The sequence below is a fragment of the Triticum aestivum genome, chromosome 6D, assembly GCF_018294505.1.
Source record: "Triticum aestivum cultivar Chinese Spring chromosome 6D, IWGSC CS RefSeq v2.1, whole genome shotgun sequence".
NCBI lineage: Eukaryota > Viridiplantae > Streptophyta > Magnoliopsida > Poales > Poaceae > Triticum > Triticum aestivum.
The window spans coordinates 21,724,860-21,744,402 of NC_057811.1; the positions used below are offsets into that span (position 1 = coordinate 21,724,860).

At 51.9% G+C, this 19,543-nt stretch overlaps 1 protein-coding gene across 1 annotated transcript; it reads right to left on the reverse strand.

Moving 5' to 3' along the window:
* Window positions 1-9,852: 9,852 nt before the first annotated feature.
* Window positions 9,853-10,602, reverse strand: LOC123142345 (uncharacterized). The gene has a single exon (XM_044561300.1). It carries the CDS (start codon window positions 10,600-10,602, stop codon window positions 9,853-9,855), a length of 750 nt encoding a protein of 249 aa, XP_044417235.1.
* Window positions 10,603-19,543: the final 8,941 nt, after the last annotated feature.

Below are 19,543 nucleotides of genomic sequence, written 5' to 3' on the forward strand. Positions count from 1 at the left end.
CCGCATTGGCCGCCACTGCGGTCGCCCTTGCCGCCGACTTCCCTTCCGGCTTCCTCCCTGCCCCAGCCCACGTGTGGGCTGTACGGGACGTCCGCGGTGGTCATTGGATTATATTATTCAAATCTTTAAATAGCCAACATGGCTGATTTGCCAGGCACCACACCATGGAAAACAGTGTTCGACGGTTTAAGATTCTTATCTGTCAACCCTATACGACGGATGGTGTTATAATATAAGATGTTGATACTGCTGCCTCCGTCCATGAGCACCTTAGTGAACTTATAACCTCCAACCTGAGGCGCCACCACCAACGCCAAATGACCCGGATTGTCAACCCGGGGAGGGTGATCCTCTCGGCTCCAGACAATAGGCTGCTCAGACCATCGCAAATAACGAGGCACTGCCGGTTCAACCGAGCTCACCGCTCGTTTATGAAGCTTCTGATCGCGTTTGCATAAGCTGATGGTGAAAACGTGGTACTGTCCACTATTCAACTGCTTTGGGTGACTTTGGTACCCTGAATGTTGCTGCTGCGGTCCTTGTTGGTTATAACCACCCTGGTTGCTCTGATTGCCTTGATTGCCATGTCCACCCTGATTGCCTTGGAATCCTGAACCGGAGTTGCCTCCTCCATAACCTGGCCCATAGGACCCGGATCGTGAACCGCCGGATGGCCCATGATCATTCCGGAAGAAATCTGAATTTTTGAATTCTCTCATGATATAACAATCTTTCCAGAGGTGCGTGGCCGGTTTGTCCTGCGTTCCATGCTTCGGGCAGGGCTGGTTCAATAGGTAATTCAGGCGCTCCGGATTAGGACTGGGCTCTGCCCTTCTTGGGGACGGCTTTTCTTTACGACGCTGACCATTACCCTGTGTATTGGTGTTAGCCACAAAATCTGAATTATGATCTGCTTTCCGCTTACCATTATTATTGTGGCCCGTCAGGTTATGCTACTGCCCCTTGGCGTTGCCGCTCTTCTTTCCCTTCCCCGGTTTGTCATCGTCAGACTCGGGGTCCTTGGTACTATCAGAATCAGCATACTTAACCAGACCAGCCATAAGTGTTCCCATGTCATTGCAGTGACGCTTGAGCTGTCCCAACTTCAACCTATCAGAATCAGCATACTTATCAGAATCCATGACTCGTGTTCCCATGGCTATCAGAATATTTCGTGCGAGCTGTGCCTAATTACACCGCTGATGTGCCTCCCGAGTCATGGATTGAGAGTTAAGAGATGGCTATGGAGATGTTAGATGTGGATGAAGCGGCCTGCGCGAAATATTTCGCTATGATGCTGGATGGAACAGCTCACACGTGGTTGAAAAGCTTACCAGTTAATTCCATTGGGACATGGACTGAGTTAAAAGCCCGGTTTATAGCAAACTTCAAAGACATGTGCAAGCAACCTATGTCAATTGTGGACTTGGCCGCCTGTGTCCAGGGAGAAGGCGAGTCAACAACCCGTTGGGTGTGCCGGGTTTCAGAGATCTTACATTCTTCGGATCGCATCAATGCCGACTCGGCGATTATAACGTTGGAGGGGAATTGTCGATTTCAGCCTTTAAAGTTGAAGTTGGGACGACTCAAGCGTCACTGCAATGACATGGGAACACTTATGGCTGGTCTGGTTAAGTATGCTGATTCTGATAGTACCAAGGACCCCGAGTCTGACGATGACAAACCGGGGAAGGGAAAGAAGAGCGGCAACGCCAAGGGGCAGCAGCATAACCCGACGGGCCACAATAATAATGGTAAGCGGAAAGCAGATCATAATTTAGATTTTGTGGCTAACACCAATACACAGGGTAATGGTCAGCGTCGTAAAGAAAAGCCGTCCCCAAGAAGGGCAGAGCCCAGTCCTAATCCGGAGCGCCTGAATTACCTATTGAACCAGCCCTGCCCGAAGCATGGAACGCAGGACAAACCGGCCACGCACCTCTGGAAAGGTTGTTATATCATGCGAGAATTCAAAAATTCAGATTTCTTCCGGAATGATCATGGGCCATCCGGCGGTTCAGGATCCGGGTCCTATGGGCCAGGTTATGGAGGAGGCAACTCCGGTTCAGGATTCCAAGGCAATCAGGGTGGACATGGCAATCAAGGCAATCAGAGCAACCAGGGTGGTTATAACCAACAAGGACCGCAGCAGCAACAGTCAGGGTACCAAAGTCACCCAAAGCAGTTGAATAGTGGACAGTACCACGTTTTCACCATCAGCTTATGCAAACGCGATCAGAAGCTTCATAAACGAGCGGTGAGCTCGGTTGAACCGGCAGTGCCTCGTTATTTGCGATGGTTTGAGCAGCCTATTGTCTGGAGCCGAGAGGATCACCCGACCCGGGTTGACAATCCGGGTCATTTGGCATTGGTGGTGGCGCCTCAGGTTGGAGGTTATAAGTTCACTAAGGTGCTCATGGACGGAGGCAGCAGTATCAACATCTTATATTATGACACCTTCCGTCGTATGGGGTTGACAGATAAGAATCTTAAACCGTCGAAGACTGTTTTCCATGGTGTGGTGCCTGGCAAACCAGCCATGTTGGCTATTTGAAGATTTGAATAATATAATCCAATGATTTATGAGCGCATGATTCCAATGGCGCAATCCAAATATATACTGGCGACTTATAGTCGAAACGAGACCGGATTAATAAGCGCCGGATTATAACTTGATCATGTACTGACAACCTGTAGTTGAAAGCCAAGCCGGGTTAATGAACACCGTTTTAAAAACATCACAAATCTTGTCAAAAGAGAGAAAACTTAGCAAAAGGCGAATAAAAACCCTTGTAGTCGAGGCTTTTCACGGGCTGCCAGGCCCAAATGCGAGGCTTTTCATGGGCTGCCAGGCCACTGAGTTAAACCGTTTTACAAAGCCTTTTAAGATGGTCCTCAATCCTTAACCAATCGCCGGTCTATCATTGACAAGTTCAGGGTCATATGCGATTGACTTGTCAAGTTGGCGGGTCATACCAGGCTTACCTGGGCGGAGTGACTTACTTAATGAAGGCAGGTTAACCCGGGGTTTTAGGTGTTTATACCAGGCTTCCAAGCCACGGCTTGATAGCCTATTGCAAGTGTAGATTTCTTTGTTCATTGCGATAGCAAAGAATCCCCAAGCAACATTTTGAGCTGTGCTCAACGGGTGCCTATGTTTGAGTTGTTCTTGACAACACTCTTTGGCCCCTAAGTAATGGCATTGCGCCAGCCAAAAGGTGTAGCTATGGTTGAACACAACCAAGCCCCCAAGTGACTTACTGTCGTGGCTTTTGAGCCTGCCAAGAGGTGTAGCTATGGTTCGAATACAACCAAGCCCCAAGTGACTTTCTTTTGTGGCCTTGAGCCAGCCAAGAGGTGTAGCTATGGTTCAAATACGACCAAGCTCCCAAGTGACTTTCTTTTGTGGCCTTGCGTCGATCAAGAGGTGTAGCTATGGTTCGAACACGACCAAGCCCCCAAGTGATTTCTTCTGGTGGCATTTCGCCGATCAAGAGGTGTAGCTATGGTTCGAATACGACCAAGCCCCCAAGTGACCCTTCTGGTGGCATTTCGCCGATCAAGAGGTGTAGCTATGGTTCGAATATGACCAAGCCCCCAAGTGACTAATAAGATAAGCCCATAAAGCAGGATACCCATGTTTGAACCGCGCATCATGGCAACAGGTCCTCTTCGGCAACCTTTAACTTTTCGCAAGAGATAAATTCTTCTTGAACCGGGATTTTGAACCGGATATTGAGAGCTTCAGAGCTTTGTGGGAGACAGATTTTCCCTTGAACCGGATTTTAAATCGGAATCTTTCTTTTTAAGCCGGAAATTTTCTGACGGCCTTTAAATTTGCACCAATATGGCGATTTAGGGTCCTGCATTAGATAACTTTGCAAGCCGGAGTAATTTCTCTTTTAAAGAAAGCAATATATAATATAAAAATATACTGGATGGATTTCACCTGATATGTTAGGCCAGAAAATATCCACCGCGGAGTTGATGATCACCACGGGCGAGTCGGCCGCGGGAGCAGACGAATGAACCGGCCGCGGCGTTGTAAACTGATGCGGACGAGATAATAGCCCACTGCATTGGAAATGACTGGGCCGCGGGTGCGGACGATGAGTCAGTCGCGACGTTAGAAACCGGTGCGGACGGGCAAGTTGTCCTCCACGTTGTAAACCGGTGCGGACGAGTGAACTGGCCGGCCGCTCCTCAGGTAATGTGACACGGAGGAAAACGCCGTTGTAGACCGTTGCCAGTGCGTGCTTTATACCCGCAATATCACAATAATTTTACATGTATATAAAAACACCAATATGGCAGTGTAATGGTGCTCAGAAGAATAAAAATGTATTGATAAAATATATAGAAAGGATAGCACCTGGTATTTTTTGTTGGATGAACGCGGATGCTGGTGCCATATAATACTGAATAGTATATGCATGTTGAGCTTCGTTGACGTGACGTAGCGTAACATCCATGTGACCCCTTTTTTTTCTTTTTTTTTCTCTTTTTTTTTGCACTCCCTGACGCGCCTGGGAAACAGGCAGTAGAGGAAGACGATGTTCTCGGCGGTTTGTGGTTTGACCGCTCCCCAATCACATAATACACTGCAAAAATTTCCAGTGGTTTCCTGCGATGTGATCCTTGCATTGATCGGCTTGCAGCTTGTAGCAGTGGTAACACACCTGACGCCGTTTTAATCTTCTTGCACTCTAAATCTCCATCCATCAAACCGTGGCAGAGGCAGCGACCACAGCTCGGCGGGTCAACACCGGGCGGTTTGAGCAGCGCTGTAGCAGAGGCAGAGGCGAGGCCAATCCGGCACGAACACCTAACTACAAGGGCACAGCGAGGCGGAGCCAAACCGACGAACGGACGACTCGGGTGCACGGGCGCAACAGCCGGCGGTAAGTCGGAGTCAAGCCCAATGAGCGGGCGGCTCGGGTGCGTGGGAGTGTGAACCGGAGGCCGGAGGTGTGCGGGCCAGTGGGCGGTTTGTCGCGCGGCGGCAATCTGCAGAAAAAAGGGCCGGCAAGGCGCGCTGAACCGGCAGCGGGTTGGTGATGGCGACCCAGAGACGGCGACTCGGTCTGGGCTCGCAGCTGTGGAGATGAGGGCGTGCGGCCGGCGGCTCAGGAACGGCTGGGGTGTAGTGCTGCACGGACGGGTCACCGGTGAAACGAAGCAGCGATCTTCTTGAACCGCCGACGGTTTGCGCGGTTGCAGAGCGGATCATGAGTGATGCGGCAAGAAAAGCTCGAACCGGCGGGCGGTTTACCGCAACGGCGAGGCGGATGGACTGTAGGGTGGTTCAACCAGGCGAGGCCCGACGGCGGTTTGAACTGACCGGGCATGCAACAGTGGAGGCGATTTGGCAAAGACGCGAAGCCCTTTGGAGGCGGCGGAAGCAGGCCGTAAGCAGCGGCGGCTCAACAATTTTGAGACGAGGGGAGTAGGGCGGTTCTGAACAGCGGAACAGCAGGGCGGCTCTCAGGCATGTCCGGCGACTTATCTCTAAACGGAGTCACGGTCGGTAGAGCTAGCGGATTAACCAGGCCATTGACTCGTTGGTGACAACGACTCAGAAGAGGTGTGACCAGTGGTCGAATCCGCTCGATGCCCGGCAGCTCAGAACAGAGGTCAGGCATAACCCGGCAGGGGCGTAAACCGGAGCGGAGACACGCGGGCGTAGCCTCGTGCAGCGATGAGCTGGACCGGGTCATAGACGGCCGAAGGCAGGACGGCCGCAGGGGGAGGCGGAGCCGGCAAGGGCCTCGTGGCAGAGCCATCGGCGCGGCAGAGGAGGCGAGGCGGGATACAGCCGCGGCGGCGTGGGGCACGGAGCTGGCCGTAGCGAAAGAGGGCTGCGGTGGCTACTAGGCAGCACGGCCGGCTCACGGCGGGCACCTCAACAGGAGAGGAGAGGCCGGCGGCGGGTCGGGCGCGGGGTTGCGCGGGGACAGCCCAAGATCCTCCGGCGGCTCAGAGCAAGGTCGATGCGACCGCGGAGTCTGAATCCTTCTCCGGGTCATCGCCGTAAAATCCCCAAAACCGAGCCAAGGCGGCGGATCAGCCGAAGTGGAGCAAAGCGAGTGCCGCAAAGCAGCGAACCAGCGAGGTAGATCGGAACTCGGGGAGGCAGCTGGTGAGGCGGAAGCGCCTTGGGGCCGGCCACAGCAGGAGCAACAGCGAGGCCAGCTCGTGGTGGTGAAGGTGACCCGGTGAGGCGGCTCCGCCAAGGCCAGCAGAAGCTGCGTCGGCGGAGATCGGGCTGTAGATGTGTAAACCGCCAGGCGGGTCAATTGAGGAGTGACGGACCCAGCGGCGAGGCAGAGTCAGCCCGCGGGTGCGACAAGTCCGGGTCGCCGTTATCTCTGTTTCCGATTTGTAGGAGTCTTTTTAGAAAATTCTCATCTGAGTCTTTGGCGTAGTCTTCTTTCCTTCTTTTTCTTTTGCTGTTTCGACGGTTTTGATAATTCTCATGGAGAGCCGGCGTGGCTCCGGCGGTTCACCAAACGAAACCTTCAGGATCTGATAATCTTGCCAACCGACTAGAGTCATAAACCGGCTGATAATCTGATAAACTGATAAACCGGCTGATAATCTGATTATCTGATAAACTCATAAACCGGCTGATAATCTGATAATCTCATAAACTCATAAACCGGTTGATAATCTGATAATCTCATAAACCGGCTGATAATCTGATAATCTCATAAACCGGCTGATAATCTGATAATCTGATAAACTGGAGTCATAAACCGCCAGACGAGTCATAAAATCTCCCATGGCTCCGGCGGTTCACCAAACGAAACCTTCAGGAGTCATAAACCGGCTGGATGAACTTCGATAAAGAAATTATGATTTTGATCAAAGCTGACGTAGGTCTTTCCAAAAACCGATTTTCCTTTATCCAGAAATTTTGTGAACTTCTCGAAACCCTAGTTAAGATCCCTCCAAGAACTCAACACCACCGTGCGCCGCGCCCCACGGTGGGCGCCAACTGTCGTGGAATTGTCACGGCAGATGTCCTAGGGTGAGGACTTAGTCATGAGGCCAGCGCATCTATGTAGTAGCTTGAGAGGGGTTGAGCGGAATCGAGAGACGCAACACAAGACGAGGATTTAGACAGCTTCGGGCCCCGGGAAACATCATCCGATAATAACCCTACATGCTGTTTGAGGCTAGATCTCGTTACGCTCATGAGGGAGTCGCCGTAAACCGGCTCTCCTCTCATTGTGTCTAGCCCTAGAGATTGTTTCTTCTTGCCTCTCTCTCTTTGGGGAGCCCTGCCCCTCCTTATATATGTTGAAGGGGCGGGTTACATGTAGAGTCCAACTTGGGTTAAGACTTAAACTATTCCGAGTTCTCCTCATGGGCTTCTTAATGTCTCGGGCTTCATAATGTCTCGGGCTTCATAATGTCTCGGGCTTCATAACTCCTGGCAACCGAGTTATCGCTGTCTGCCGGGTTATGACTGGTGCCGGTTTATGATTGTCTGTCGGGTTATGACTGGTGCCGGTTTATGATTGTCTGCCGGGTTATGACTGGTGCCGGTTTATAATTGTCTGCCGAGTTATCATCTGACTTAACTCCTGCCGGGTTATCATCCGACTTAACTGTCTACCTTAACCGTCAGCCGGTTTATCACCTGCCGGTTTACCGTCTGTCTCAGCCACCTGTCTTGACTGTCAGCCGGTTTATCACCTGCCGGTTTACCAAGTCCCAGCCGGGTTATAACTCCAGTCGGGTCATACCGCGGGGTATATCCCCGACACGTCCACTCCGCAGTACACCTATGGGAGGCACGGAGTCCCCTTCATTGAGATGGTGGTGTGCTGCCCTTTGCACCGGCGGTATCTCTTGCTTCCCGCATTCCCCGACTACCTAGCAGCTTCAGTTGACGACCCTCTCGAGCTAAAACCGTGGCGCAAGTGTGAAACCTTATTCGCTCCTCCTGGCGACGAGGATGAGTCAGCTAGAATAGAAGAGACGTCGTTCAGAGTGATCTGCATGGCGATGTGCGAAACTAAGTTGGTCGCCTTTGTCTTCTCTTCTAGCGGTGGAGAATGGCGAGCCATTGCATCGCAGGGTGTGAGCGATTTGTTTGATGACTTGCTATCATGGGTATTGGATACTTTTCCCGACTGCCGCCAATACGGCTTTCGTTGTTTCTAGTGGTCTTTCTATGAGAGTAAACAATTGCTTGTGCTTGGTATCGGGAGGAAGAAATTCTCCATCATTTAACACCCACCTGAAGTTTGAAATTTCATCGAAAATGTCACCATAGTGGAGGCAGTGGAGGACATCATTGGGATGTTTTCACTACCACACGGGACATCTAACCTCAGTTATTTCATTAGGCGAAACAATGGTGGGAGTTCCAGTCAATGGCAAAGGGAGAAGACAATATCACTCTCACAGGGTTCTTGGTACATGGTCGCTAGTTCAACTGTGAGGCATTTGCTCCTGCTTCACGGCGGAAGCTCCCTCGTCTGAGTTGATATGCTTTGCTTTAGACATCAACATACTTCAGCTTGAGAGGGTGTGTGGTTCTAAGACTGGCTACGCATATATTAACTTCCCACCATCATTGCTATCGTCATGGACGGTATAAAATGGTAAATTTTCTGCTGCGTCTTAGAGCAACTCCAATCGGGGCGACCCAAACGGACGGCGCTTTTGTCCACCTTTTGTTCGTTTGTGTCGGCCGCCCGCCCGGCGTCCGCCCTGTTTTAGATTCGGGTCGGCAGTGCGCCCAACGCGCCGACCCATTTCATGTCCGCACGCAATTTTTAAAAAAGGCCCGCAGCCATACATCATGCCAGTGGCCATGTCGTCGCCTGAAGCTCATGCCGACACCATGCCAGCGCCGGCATACAATGGCAGCTTCAAAAACACCACACAGTTCATGCTGGCGCACTCGCCAGCGGACGGCACACTTGCCAGCACACAAAAAAGGGTGGGACTTGAGTTCGACCACGCCATCGCGGCCCCGTGGTCATGCCAGCACACCTGCCGGCATACAAAAAAGGATGGCGCTCGCCTCCATAGATCACTCGTCGTCGAACTTGAGATGTTGGCCTGCATCTTCTCGAACCACGGCCTCTTCCTTGGTGACACGGTGTTTGAGATCCACCTTCATGATCTCCACCCCAGTCATCATGCTCGCAAGAGCCACTTCTTTCGCCTTGGTCTTGGCATTGGCGGCCTCGATCTCTAGCATCTTGGCTTGCTTCTCCGCCTCCATCTCAAGCATCTTGGCTTGCTTCTCCGCATCCATCTCAAGCCTCCTCCTTTGGATCTCCATGAAGGCATTCATTTGTTCTTCTTTGTATGGATCTCCATGAAGACGTTCATTTGTTCTTCTTTGTATCGACGCCGCTCCTCCTCCCTTGAGTCCTTCTTGCTCATCATGCCCTCCATGCTTGCGATCAAGGCGTTCGACGCCACATCCCGCTTGTCCTCCTTCTTGGAGTTGGTCTTCCCCCGCGGCCGTGCCTTCTCGCCGTCCCTAACCTCCTCCACAGCATGCTTCCCTCCACACGACTTGAGGGCGGCATATTGCGCCTTGAACTTCTCCTCGTCTTTGATGACCCTAAAGCAATGGGAGAGGTTGAAGCACTTGCCATTGTGTTGGACCTTGAATGCCTCCAAAGCTTGAAATGCCTACAAATGTATTTCATGCAAGCATATTGGCAAATTGTATGCAAATGAACACGCAAGCATAAATGGAATGACACAAAAGAGGGCGGCTTGCTAGCATACCATGTCTTGCATGCCGATGCCGCTCACAGGGCGGGCCTTGACGCTCTCAAGAGTGGCACAAAACTTGTTGCAGTCTTGTTGGATCACCCTCTATCGCTTTGAAATGGACACCCACCCGCGCGTGCTTACTATTTGGTACGGCGGAAACTTCTTGCGCTCATGGAACTCACGGTGGACACGAATACAAAAGGTTGATGCCTTTTGTTCGGCGCTCGTCTTGGGGTCTTGCCCAATGTCTCTCCAACACTCACAAAGAAGCATGTCCTCAGCCGCCGTGTATGCCTTGGTCCACTTGCTCTTGCGCTTCGGCTTCGCCCCGGCGGCTTGGTTGGCGAGCTCGTCCTCGAACAAAGGCTCCCCATCGATGTCGCACTCGTCCTCTTCCTCTTGCCCGTAGTCCTCCGGAAACTCGTGGTCGAGTGGGAAGCCGTCCAGGTCCAGGCCGACCTGATCATGCATGAAGGCCGCCTGATCTTGTTCAAAGTTGGACGGCGTGAATGCCCCTCGGCTGTCCTGGATTTGTGTCTCGTCGGGATCGTAGCAAGCCCTGACGGCACGGCCAGCGGCCGGCGCACCACCCTCGAAGATGATGTTCTGCATGTAGTCGTCGTCGCCGGAGGCGGGCATTCCGTCGAACAGGTTGCGTGCGCCCGGCAGCACGTCAGCTGGCATGTGCCGCGCGCGTTTCCTCGCGCCTCCGGATGACGAGCCACCAGCCACCGGTGTGGTGTTGAGGTCGATGGGCGCGGGCGCGGGCGTGGAAGGCGCCACCAAGCTCACCTCGGGCGAGCACTCCCCGGAGAGGCGGGAGGCCTGCGGGTAGACGTGGAAGCCAGGCATCAGGGTGCAAGCCGACGCGCGGGGCGAGTCGGGCAGCACCATCCGAGGAAACGCGGATGAGCCGGTGCTGGCCGCGACCACGACCGCATTGACAAGGCCGTGCTGGCTAGGGTTTAACCCTAGCATATATAGCGCCTCCCTCGTTGCCACAGCGACGCGGGCGTTGGTGACCTCCTGCTGCGCGGCGGCGGCGGCCGCCGCGATGGCTTCGTCCCTCGCGTCCGCCGCGTGCCACCGACCCTTCCTCTTGGCCGACTCCCTTGCCCGCTGTTCTGGCGTCAGCGTCTTTTTCGGCTTGGGCGCGCCGGCGGTCTTGCAGGGGGCGTGAGGCTTGCCTTTGCCGGAGGGGGCGGTCGTCATGCCGGACGAGGCGAGGGAAGCGAGGCCGGCGGCGGCGTTGAGGTCGTCCTCCATGGGGGGGGAGGGGGAGCGCGCGCGGGTGGGAGGGTTTTTGGGGGGAAATGGTGGAGGCTGCCACCGATCAGCGGGCCATGGGGGGGAGGGGGAGGGAAGGCGAGCGCGCGCGTTCGTCTCGTATCCGCGCCGACGCAAATCCGGCTCAAAAATGGGCCAGGAATGTGTCGGCAGGCGGACGAAAAGCGGACGCGCGTCCATTTAGGTCGGCGCGTTGGGCCGACTTTTCTATCCGCGCCGACAAACGCCCGCGGACGAAATATGTCGCCCTGTTAGAGTTACTGTTAGTTATCTCCTTCCATCCATAGTTACCGGACATCCCGTCTGATGCTCATAGTTCGTTTTTGCGATTGGTAAGTCTTGTTACATGGTATGCTAATTTTTGTGATGACACTTTGCCGTTATGACAGCCGCCACTTCCCTTGATTGCTGATCGCATTGATCGGCTGCCTGGAGAGTCTTTTCTCAGATACATTGGTAAGGGTTATTCTATCTGGTCGGCCGATTGATCGGCGTTCTTTCTTTTGGTTTCCGTAGGTTCTGTTTGTGTCGCCCATTGTTGTTCCTCCGTTCGTCATCTACGTGCCTCTACTTCATCGTTGACGTCGGCTCCACCATCTTTTTTCGCTAATGTGGCGGCTGCTTGCGAACTCCTGTGCTGGCTCATTGGCTCGGACCATGTGGCCCACCGCCACTAAGAGCATCTACAACCGGGCATCCCAAATCGGCCTCAAACGCCCGGGCGGCCCGCCCGGCCACTGAACGGTCACGAAAATGCGACTCGGCCGGGGGCCTCAAACGAGCCTCAAATGCCCAGGCTGACCAGCACCCCTCATATCCATCCCAAATATGAGACATATATGGGGTGCCTAGGCGTGCCCGGGCACGTCCGCCATATCTGATTAACGTCGGGGTCCCACGCGGAATTTTTCGGAAACCCTCCAGCCTGACGGACGTCTCCTCTGTCGTCGCAGTGTGAACGTCGTATGGCGCCGCTCCGGCTATTTAAGCCGGCCGGCGTCCGCCAACCCTAGTCCATCCACCTCCTCCCTCTCTACGCCGCAACCCGAGCCCATCCACCTCCTCTCCCCCGCTCTCCCCAAGCTCTTCTGCATAGCCATGGTCTAGTAGAAGATCACCACCTACGCTATGCTCACACCGGAGCGCCGGTACAAGATCGCAGAGGAGATTCGGGCGAGGCGCGCCGCCCGCATCGCTGCCGAACTGCCTCCGGACTCACCGGAGCCGGAGGAGGAGGAGGAGCAGTAGCCGGAGAAGGAGTAGGGAGAGCAGCCGGAGCCGGTGGAGGTGGCAGATCCGGAGGAGGACTACGCGGAGCAGCCTGCTCCGGGCTTCAACATGGAGGATGCGGAGGCGGAGTTCACCATCGCCCATGCCCCGGAGATAGCGGTGCAGCAGGCCATCCTGGAGTCCATCCAGGATGAGGCCAATGGTGGTGTACCGCCTCAGGGGGTTTTCTAGTAGGCAAAGTACAAGCCATGCTCTTGGATCATGTCAGCATGGCCAACTATTGGCACCCCTGTCCACATCAAGGCAAAGCTCTTCTTGCGTGATGGTTCACGGGCTCGGGACGCCTCCCACTACTGGAGCCTCGCCGACGGTCTTCGGCACCTGACACTGATGCGTCCGGATCTTCAATACGTTGTGCAACAAGTGTACCTCCACATGCATGCCCCGACAAACAAGCACCCAAGCCTTATCAAGTGTATCCTTTGGTAAGTCAAGGGCATCCTCCACCATGATATGTGCATCTTGGGCTCTTTGCTCCAACATCGTTGCCTATTCGAACATCGATTAGGCCGGTTGCTTAGACACACGTCGCTCCACCAACGGATATTGTGCGTTCCTGGGCGTCTCGTTGATACCTTGGTTGTTCAAGCAGTAGGCAATTGTCTCGCGCTCTAGTGTGGAGGCAGAATATTGCGTCGTCGCTAGTGTCATCTTGGAGACCCGTTGGTTTCGCTAACTCCTCGATGAGCCACACAGTCTAGTTGCCAATGCCACTATGTGCTATTACAATAACGTATTTGTCGTGAATCCAGTGCACCACCATTGGTACCAAGCACAATGGACTCGATGTGCATCTCATCCGTGAGAAAGTTGCACTGGGTGACCTTCGCATTATGCACATTCCAACAGGCAGGCAATTTGCTAGCATCATAACAAAGCGGTTATGATTCTTGTAGCGCCCCATCATTCTTTGTATTTGTTACAATAAAAACGAGTCTCACGCCTCAATACGATCGTGTGCAACTATCTAGAGATTAGTTAGCATGTTTTCGTGTGCATGTATATATTGCCGATGTGTGTGTTGCATTTCTCTCATTCTCCTAAACTCAACACTAATTATTATTATTTTTGCGGGGTGAACTCAACACTAATTATACCTGCAAAACAAAAACTCAACACTAATTACATTGCCACCGAAGTGATCAAATTACAGATCAAATTGTCACCGAAGACTACAAAAATCACAAAATATTACAGATTTGCATCCACAATGAGCAGAAGTTGAGGAAGCACTTGTCACCACAACAGAATTGTGCTCGTTCGGTGCATAAGCAACGAACTGGATGGGAGCTTGGGAGTTAAAGAGAGGGCGTGGTATCGGTGACCCGAATGCCCCCCCCACCCCCGCGTCGTCTCCTCTGAGGCGACTCGAGGGTTGCCCTAACCGCCGCCGCCACCCTCCCTCCCCCTTCCCTACCCTCCGCCGCCGCCCGAGGTGCCCTCCGACATGCGCGCGCGACACCGATGAAGGTGGCGGCGGGGATCTGGCGGCTTCACCTGCGTGGAGGGCCTAGGCAGCCGGGGCGGCAGGCGCGCCCACGGGTGTGGGTCTTCGTCCTCGGCCGCGCGGGCGGCGAACGACGGGGGACACGGTGCGTGGTCGGTGGGCTGCTCCGGTGGCCCTCTGACCTCATATCTGAAGGTTGTTTCTCCTCTTTCCTCTAGCCCGCTCACAACCTGTGCTAGCGCTGGTGCTTCTTTGCCGGTCTGTTAGTAGCTGGTTGTGGTGGTGTTCGTCGGGACCGGGAGAAATCCCTGGTTGGTGTCTCCGACCACGGCGGTGGCCAGGCCGTCGGGCGCGGCTCCCCTTCTTGAAGGCACCGCCGAGATCCCCTCTTCCCACCCCTTCCCCTCCGTTCCAAGGTTAAATCCTGTAATCCCTTGCGGATTCGGTGGCGGCGGCGCTCGGCGTCGTAACCTCCCTGGGGGCGTCGTCTGGTTAGAAGGGTGTAGGTGTGTGGTGCTAGATCCGAGGTTTGCAATTGCAGCGGGGGTCCGTGTGACAACTTGGTTTCCAGCGATGTCGGGCTTGCCTTTCTCTGTTTGGTGCTTGTTGGCCATCCCCTATTCGCCGGTGCTCGGCTCCCTTGAGCCTGGGTGGAAGAGGAAAGGGTTCCCCTTCCTGGCAACAGAGCCGTGGCAGCTCAATGAGCATCAGGGCCATTTCCCTCGCATCCTGTGCATGATCTGTTTCCCTGTTGTTCGCCGCAAGCTCGATGCTTCTTCAGCTCCGATGTGTCGTTTCCTGTAGCTTACTCTCTTCTTGTTTGGACACCGGCGGTCTGTGCTTAAATGCCCAGTGAGTTATGCCCGTTGCTGCGACATGGATGCGAGCAAATGTTCTGTGTCTGCTACCCCAAGATCGTGCCTTTCCTTGTTCGAGGGTGAACTCATCCCTCGCTCAACGGTGCGGCGTCCTTCGAGCCAGGACGAGGGGGTAGGGACCCTCTTCGGCGAGGGAGAAGGATGGTGTGGTATCTTTCTGGTCCAGTGCAGGAGTTTTGGCGTGTTTGTGGCCAAGGCGGTAGGCAATGCCATTGTCGCTGTTGTTTCCTTGGGTGCCGATGTTTCGAGCTTCAAGGGCAGTCCTTTCTTCAAGCGGTTCTTCATCTCTATCTAGTTTAGGTGCTTGTAGTTTGGGATTGTGTTGTAAGCTGTATCTTCAGCACCCATGTATGTTTGGGCCACTCGTGTTTTATTTTCTGTGTATGTGGCGTTGGGCTGCACTTGTTGGCTGTAATACCTGGCCGGTTGATGGCTTTGTTAATTCAAAGCCGGGCTCATCCTCGAGCCTTCGTTCTAAAAAAAGCTTGGGAGTTGGGTGGTGGGACACCGGACTCTTCATTGGTGATATTTGCGCCAAGGTCCTTCGAGATGTCTGAATGGCAGCAACTCCCTTCTCATTCCCCCAAATCCTCTCACAGTCTCACTCCTCGCTCCCGTGTCGTCCGTCCGTAGATTCCGAATCGGAGGCGGATGGCCGGCGGCGCGGCGGACGAGCGAAAGATCCGCATGGATCCGGCCGTTCTCGAGCACCAACCTGAGTCCCCGCCTCGTCCGCTGCCGCGGCCGCATGGTGCCCGGGAAGTTTCCTCGCTGCCAATCCCAGGGGACCTCTTGCTGGACATCTTCCACCGCATTCCCGACCCAGCCGACCTCGTCTTCACCTCCGCCACATGCGTCACATTCCGCCGCCTCATCACCGACCGCTCCTTCGTCCTTCCTCCAGCAGTACCGCAAGCTCCCCGCCCCTCCTCGGCTTCGTCAACGCAAGCCAAGGCTTCCAGCCCGCCGAGCCGCCTTACCCCTCCGCGTTAGCAGCCAGAGCCGTCGCCCTCGCCTGCGACTTCTCCTTCTCCTTCGTCCCCGCCCCTGCCCACGCTGACTGCTGGGCTGTCCGGGATATTCGCGAAGGCCGCGTCCTCCTCGGCACAACCCCGGGGGTATTTTATGACGGGGACCGGTTCACGGAGATGGCAGTGTGTGACCCGTTGCACCGGCAGTACCAACTGCTTCCCCCAATCCCCGACGACCTAAGAGCTTCGGTTGAGGAACCAATCCGGCAGAATTTCTGTGAGACTTTCCTCTCGGGATGGCGATGAGGCGGCAACTACTGAAGAGACATCGTTCAGTGTGATCTGGATGGTGGAGTGCACAACTAAGCTCATTGCCTTTGTCTTCTCGTCCAACACTAGACAATGGCGAGCCATATCGCAGAGTTGGACCAATTTATTAGATGGTCTGCTAACATCCCTAAGGATTCCACTCTTCCAAAGGCGGCAGTATGCGTGTGGCTGCTTTTACTGGCTGCCAGACTGGCACTGGGAGCATGAATTGAAAATGTTGATGCTCGACACCCGGATGATGGAGTTCTCCATTGCTGAACTCCCATCCGAAGCCAAAAATCCATCCTATCTTTGTATAACTATATTTGAGTCAAGAGAAGGCAGGCCTAGAATGCTTGTTAGTCGGCCTGACATATCTAGCCGCAGTTACACTACTAGGAAAAGGCCTGCTAGTGACGCACCTGTTTTGCCTACTAATGGTGCACTACAGGTGCGCCACTAGCATCACGCCATTAGAATTTTTACTAATGGCGCACCAGGCAGTGCGCCATTAGTACATCACACGGTGCGCCATTACTATCTGACTTAGTAATGGCGCACCACATAGAAGTGCGTCATTACTAACATTTTTTTTCAAATTTTTTCAGAAATATTTTTTTCAAATTTTTTTTCGCTTTTTTCTTAATCTCGGGTCACTATGGCTTAATAGCACGCTTAACTTCAGAGTTCTATCCAACCCCAGCACTAGCTCACTTAACAGGCACTTGTTAATATATGTAGCATATCAATCCTATTAAACCTTGTTGATGTCTAGGACTTTGTTCATGTTCATGAGTGTGATGAAATTTTGAAACAATATTTCAAACTTCCGTTCATATTACGTATCATATTTCGAACATTTTTTCCAAAAAAAAATTTGAAACATTTTTTTTTCTGTTACTAGTGGCGCACCTAGCAAATGGTGCGCCACTAGTAAGTTTGAATTTTTTTTCATTTCCCCCCTCTAGATCTTAAAATCCCCATATATTTCGTTCTGTTAGGTTCAAATCATATGTAACTTTTCGAGTAGATGATTTTTCATATAAAAAACTTTTTAATCCGAGTTCGTATGCAAAAGTTATGCCCATTTTACAAATTCCACAGAGATTTTGCAAATAAAGTCGAAATTCATATTTGTAAATTTTCCCAACAACTAGACCACATATCACATGGGAAACTTATTTTATTTTATTTTTTTGACATTTCTATCATTTTCTTTTATTTTTTCTAAAACTGAAAAGGCAGTCCCGGGGGTGCATTCGGTGGAATTTTTGGGCAAAGTTAGTAATGGCGCATCGTGGGTGTGGTGCGCCATTACTAGTTTGTTAGTAGTGGCGCACCGAGGGTGTGGCCCTGGTGCGCCATTACTAGTTTTGAAAAAAAAATTGTCAATAGTGGCGCACCGAGGGTGTGGTGCGCCATTACTAGTTAAACTAGTAATGGCGCACTATCCCCTGGTGCGCCATTACTAGTTTTGAAAAAAAAATGTTAGTAGTGGCGCACCGTGGATGTGGTGCGCCATTAGTATTTGGACACTAATGGCGTACCAACACATGGTGCGCCATTAGTATATAGTAGTGGCGTACCACATGTGTGGTGCGCCATTAGTGTCCATGTTATTTATAGCCCTTTTCCTAGTAGTGTATCACTAGTAGAAAAAGGGCCTATTGTCCCGGTTCGTGAGGTCCTTCTGTCCCGGTTTGTGAACCGGGACTAAAAGGTCGTTATTAATGCCCTTGGCCTTTAGTTCCGGTTCTTACATGAACCGGGACAGAAGGTCCTCCACGTGGCCGCTGCGGCCAGCCCAGGACGGGGGGCCTTTGGTCCCGGTTGGTGACACCAACCGGGACCAATAGGCATCCACGCGTCAACATCTGGCTGGAGCTGAGCTTTTTGTTTTTTTTTTGAAATGGGTTGATTTAGGGGTTTTGGGGGTTAATTTAGGTTGTTATTAGGTAGCTACTAGAGAGAAGGTGTCCTCTCTTATATCTCCGTGCTTGGTTTACCAATGCTACGTACTGCTATGCCTAAACATGGCTTAGATTGAAGTGAAGGCAACATGTGGTGCATGTCGAAAGTAATACTAATCCTAACTTGATCAAGTTTGGATTGTACTACTTTCGACATGCACCACATGCATGTTGCCTTCGCTTCAATCCAATCCCTGTTCATTTCACCCGCTGATATATAATAACTCTTCATGCGCGCATCATGCATCATCATATATAATAACAAGTCGTACTAATCATCATCATACAACTTCTACTCGTTATTAATAACAAGTCATACGATCATCATCCACATAGTCATCGAACCAACCCTACTTAATTGTTCTTAGCACATGATCATCAGTATTAGGTAGGACTGAAATACCCTCTTTAAGGTAAAATAGTATAAAACAATATAGACCCTGACTCTCCATTATGGAGAATGGAGATCACCCTGTCTCCAATTCTTGCGCTTCGCTTCCTTTTGCTTCCAAGAACCTCCTTGCGACTGTCCATACATTTTTTCCATTCTTTGATTTGCATGTCTCCACTTCTTTTAGAAATCCGGTATGGACAGTTGAGATTCGTAGGATGACCTGGTTGTATGTTCAAAACATCAAGCCTACCATTCTGATACATCAAATGAGGCACACAATCCTCTGGGATTATCTGTTGAAAAACATAGTAATAACTTCATAGTTAGCAATGATGTACTAGTTTTAGGAGTATGCAAAATATGCACGGATGTCGTAATAGTAAGAAATCTTACCAAGGTATCTCCATAGTAGTTACTGTAGTTCAACACGTGCACTAGTGGCACGTATTGACCATAATGTGGAGGAGTTTTACAATAGATATTGTAATTCTCAAGATTAGTACAAAATCCGACCAGATGAGTTTTCTCCTTATAAGTTAACTCAGAGCCATCGGTGTAGTAGGTGTCTACCATGTTCCGCACATTGTTTGAACAATCAAAATAAGCTGTCAATGAAAATAAGTTGTCAACTATTTTGAAATGAACAATATAAATTAGCTAATAACTATGTTTGAGAAACTCACATAGCGGTAGAATTGGAGGCGTATCAACAAGGACCCAAATGTCCATATTGTCTTGCTCGATGTCAGGATCACCAAGATCCATGGTGACAAGCATACCCTCATCAAAACCATACATCTTGCATTATGCTTCCCAATTTTTGCAACCAAAATGGGTTACGCTATTAGAATTATACAGATTTACTTCAAAATCTATATCACAATGGGTCCTTTGGTGAATTTTCTTTGTTTCCATACTTTCATGGTCTTCAAAACCCATCCTCTCCAAGACGTAGCGTCTTGCATGGCATGGGATAAGCTAGCCGAATTGTAAAAGATGAAAAGTACACATTGAAATAGTTGAAGTCGTGCTTAATTACGAAAAAATAACACTTGTCGTCGTTGCGTACCGTTTCAACATCGAAGGTCTCCTCCAGCTTAATACTGAAGCGCCGATCTTCGTCCAGGTGAGGCCTGTCGCACTGACCTCGGTCGTCGTGGCACCAGTCGCACTCCCCCGGGAGACTTTCGTCGTCCGAGTACGACATTTCCTATGTTCATAATTCAAATATTAAACGTCTACAATTA

What these genes read in the sequence shown, in the direction of transcription:
- LOC123142345 (XM_044561300.1), bottom strand. Translation starts at nt 10,602, where the DNA reads ATGCCTGGCTTCCACGTCTACCCGCAGGCCTCCCGCCTCTCCGGGGAG.